This window comes from Plecotus auritus (genome assembly GCF_963455305.1).
Source record: "Plecotus auritus genome assembly, chromosome: 7".
Lineage (NCBI taxonomy): Eukaryota > Metazoa > Chordata > Mammalia > Chiroptera > Vespertilionidae > Plecotus > Plecotus auritus.
This window is the reverse complement of record NC_137774.1, coordinates 9,456,489-9,460,339: the sequence shown is the minus strand read 5'-3', so window position 1 is coordinate 9,460,339 and position 3,851 is coordinate 9,456,489. Positions and strand designations below refer to the sequence as shown.

Genomic DNA, 3,851 nt, shown 5'->3' with positions numbered 1-3,851 from the left:
AAGCTTATCTTCCAGTGTCTGGCTTCTGGGTTGAGGGGGATCTGGGAGTTGAGGATAACTGATCTCAACCAAATCATTCTTGCTTAGGAAAACACAAATCCCTAAGGCCACCCACCGTAATGAGATGGGGGGCGGGGGAGAGGGAGAAGAGGCAGTGTCTACCGTGTCACTCATTTTCCTTACCTTGGCTAGGAGAAGAGATCACTGAACCAGGAACCCACCCACCCAGCACTGCCACCCTGCTCCTCCCCCACACTCCCAGGCTGGACATAACACACACTAGGTGGCACAAGTGTTTGTAATGCCAGTTTATTGCCAAGAGCTGACAATGCCTGGGGCTAGTAGAAAATAAATTAGAACTGCACTGGCCTCTTACAGGTATAGCTAGGCTGGAGCGGGGAGCAAGCTTTTGTGGACACTGATCCCTGGAAGGGGTATAAGGTGGCTGTGATAATACCACCCTCCAGGCCAATGGAAGTTTCTATTCCCTCCTGGTACCCAAAGGGGCAAAGTGGAGGCCAAGGTCTCAGCTACCTGGAGCTAGGTGAGGGGAAAGAGGCAGCGGGGAACCCTCAGCAGGACCAAAGGGGAGACCAAGGCTTGTATCCCAGAACACAACAGGACCTGGAATCCCATGAAGTCACAGGATGACGCAGGGAGGACGGCTGTTGGTGATCTTTTCTAGGGGTTCTCCGTTACTGGCCCTTCGGATGGCCTCAATGAGCTAGAGGGCAGAGAGATGGAACGGGATGATGTGCTGCGGAGGCATGGTGAACTGGGGTATTTCCGACATTGCAAATACTCACATCTTTCTCATAAGGGAAGCCCCCATTCTCCAGCTTGGAGAACACCAGCTGTCCATTGATCTCGATCTCAAAGGCCCCTGGTATTAAATAAACCAGCGAATGAGCTGTATGCTGAGAACAAGGCAAAGGTCAGGAGGTCCTCCGCACTCAGACTTTGCACAGGCTTTCCCGTCCTCCGCATGTCCCTTTAGAGAGACTTGTAGTTCTTTCAAGCCATTTCCCAAGCCTGGGTCAAGCCAAAGGAACCCACAGGAGGCATCGCCTGTGTGCCCCTTCTTTGAATTCCACGAAGGGCTCCCTCCCCTCCAAACCTGTACTTTTACAGTCTCACCGGTTTTCCCTTACAGGACTCACCCACTATGGAAGGGGGGTCAAGTTGTCAGGCCATTGCACTAAGGTGCCAGATACTGCTGGACACGAGAACAGCCACTGTCAGCGACAGAGCGGTGTAGCGGGGACTCAGAACACTGACTCAGCAGGTGTTCTGCGGCCTCACCTGTGCCCCCCAGGCGCGACTCGATCTCGATGCCAGGGTACTGCTCCTTCACGGCGCTCGCCAGCTCCAGGTAGGTCGCCTCAAAGCCGCAGGGTTCACTAGGGAGACCGACCATACCTGGGGTTCGCTTGGGTTTCGGGGTAGGGACCGCCCGTGGACCCGCCCTCATCCGGACCGGAACCTCACCGGCCGGAGCCTCTCACCAGTACTCCACCACGATGCGGACCCCGCTGCCCGGTTCGATCTCCCCGCGATGGGGCGCTGCAGACATCGGCCCCACGTCCCCGCTCATTGCTGCCGGCTCCGCTCCGGCCGCTGCTTCCGGGTGTTACGTGACGCCGCGGGCACGTGAGGGGGCGGGGCCACGCGTTCCGTCCGGGCGCCCCCTGCAGGCCGCGGCTGCCGCTGCCGCTAGGTTTTGACCCTATCCTTGGCCGGGAGGCTCGCGACTGGGTGGGCCAGTGCAGACCACCTTCAGAGCGAGCTCGGGGGCTTGTCCTGCACCTGGTGTCCGCTGGACTTCTCGGCCATTACCCACTTCTGACTGGGAGGTTGCTTCTGCCTTTGATCTAATTAATGAAGTATCTTAAACTGCAAAGCGCTTTTCAGGAAGAGAATGTGGTGGAGCAAGGGGTCTCAGGACCCTGCGTTGGCCTGTTGTATGGAATAGTTGCCATTTCTTGCTAACATGTGCATGGCATTTTAAAACTCCCCATAGTCACACACTCAAGTATTTCTGGCTCTTAAACTCTAAACTGTGGATGTAACCTGGGGCAGTGACCACCTCTCGCCCTGCATCTGGGAACCATAGGCTTTGGAGCTCCCACTCCTTAGGCTCTCTGATCCCATCACGTGCCTTCAGTTCCTGCACCTCCCCTGTCACCCCAGCCTTACTACAGGCTGGCACCATTATTCCCATTTTGCGACTCTAGATATGGAAGCTGGGAAGGAGGTCTCCCTGCATCTTCCCTCCCTGGCGTCCCACCATAATATACTAACAGGTCACCTACTCTAGCATCCCTTTAAACCATTCGTTTTAAAACAATGACATATAGATTTGTGTACCCATGGCTACAATCCGATTACAGAACATTTCCATCAACCTCAAAAGGTCCCTCTTGCCTGCTTGCAGTCAATCCAGCTCTCAGCTCCAGTCCTAGGCAACCACTGACATGCTTTCTGTCTATAAATTTACCTTTTCTGGATATTTCATATATTAAATGAAATGATAAAATATATGGTCTTTCGCTTCTGGCTTCTTTCATTCCATGTACAGGTTTTGAGGTTCATCCATGCTGTAGCCTGTACCAGTAGTTTGCTCCTTTTTGCAGCTTGGTATCCCATTTTATGGACATGCCACCTTTTGTTTACCTATTCCAATTGATGGACATTTGAAAGTCCACTTTTTGGCTATTTTGAATAATGCTGCTATGAATGTTCATGTAACTGTCTTTGTACGTGTGTTTTCATTTCTCTTGGTAGATTCTAGGAATAGAATTGCTGGATTGCATGGAAAGTTTATGTTTAACTTTTTAAGAAACTGCCAAACTGTTTTTCAAAGTGGCTGGGCCATTTTACATTCCCACCAGCAATATATAAGGATTTGTTTCCCCATATCTTTGTCAACACTTGTCTGTCCCTTTGATTATAGTCATTCTGATGAGTGTGAGGTGGCATATCATTGTGGGGTTTTTTTGTTGTTGTTATTAATCCTCACTCAAGGATATTTTTCCATTGATTTTTAGAGAGACAGAGAAAGAGAAAATCGATATGAGAGAGACATGGATTGGTTGCCTCCCACATGGGCCCTGTTGGGGCCTGGGGATTGAGCCTGCAACCCAGGTACGTGCCCTTGACTAGAATCTAACCCAGAACCCTTCAATCCACAGGCTGATACTCTATCCACTGAGCCAAACTGGCCAGGGTTCATTGTGGCTTTAATTTGCATTTATCTAATGATGAATGATGTTGAGCACCTTTACAAGAACAACTTTACTAGCCACTCATATACCTTATCTGGAAAAACATCTACTCAAATATTTTGCCCATTTTTAATTGGGTTGTTTGTCTATTATTGATTTGTAAGAGTTCTTTATATATTCTGGATACAAAGTCCCTAATCAGCTATATTTACTCCCAGTGTTTGACAAGGGGTGTGTGTGTGTGTGTGTGTGTGTGTGTGTGTGTGTGTGTGTATGTTTATTTTCTGAATGGTGTCTGTTGAAGGGCAAAAAATTTTAAATTTTGATGAAGTCTAATTTATCAATTTTTTCTCTTGTCACTTGTGCTTTTGCTGTTGTATTTGAGATACAAAGTCATACAGATTTTCTCCCATGGTTTCTTCTAGAAGTTTTTTAGTTTTAGCTCTTACATTTAGGTCTATCTATTTTGAATTAATTTGTGTACCCTGTGGGAGGTCAGGATCTAGATTCATCCTTTGCATGTGGATATTCAACTGTCCCAGAAGTATTTATTGAAAAGACTAACCTTTCCCACACTGAATGGTCTTGGCACCTTTGTCAAAAATCAATTGACCAGAAATGTAAGGG

At 48.8% G+C, this 3,851-nt stretch overlaps 1 protein-coding gene across 1 annotated transcript; it reads right to left on the bottom strand.

The window, feature by feature from the left end:
- Nucleotides 1-293: 293 nt before the first annotated feature.
- Nucleotides 294-1,644, bottom strand: MIEN1 (migration and invasion enhancer 1). The gene is made up of 4 exons (XM_080679870.1): nucleotides 1,506-1,644; nucleotides 1,303-1,400; nucleotides 807-883; nucleotides 294-724 (listed from the first exon to the last, which is right to left on the bottom strand). The coding sequence occupies exons 1-4, from the start codon at nucleotides 1,592-1,594 to the stop codon at nucleotides 641-643; spliced, it is 348 nt and encodes a 115-aa protein (XP_080535996.1). The 5' UTR covers nucleotides 1,595-1,644; the 3' UTR covers nucleotides 294-640.
- Between the last annotated feature and the right edge of the window lie 2,207 nt (nucleotides 1,645-3,851).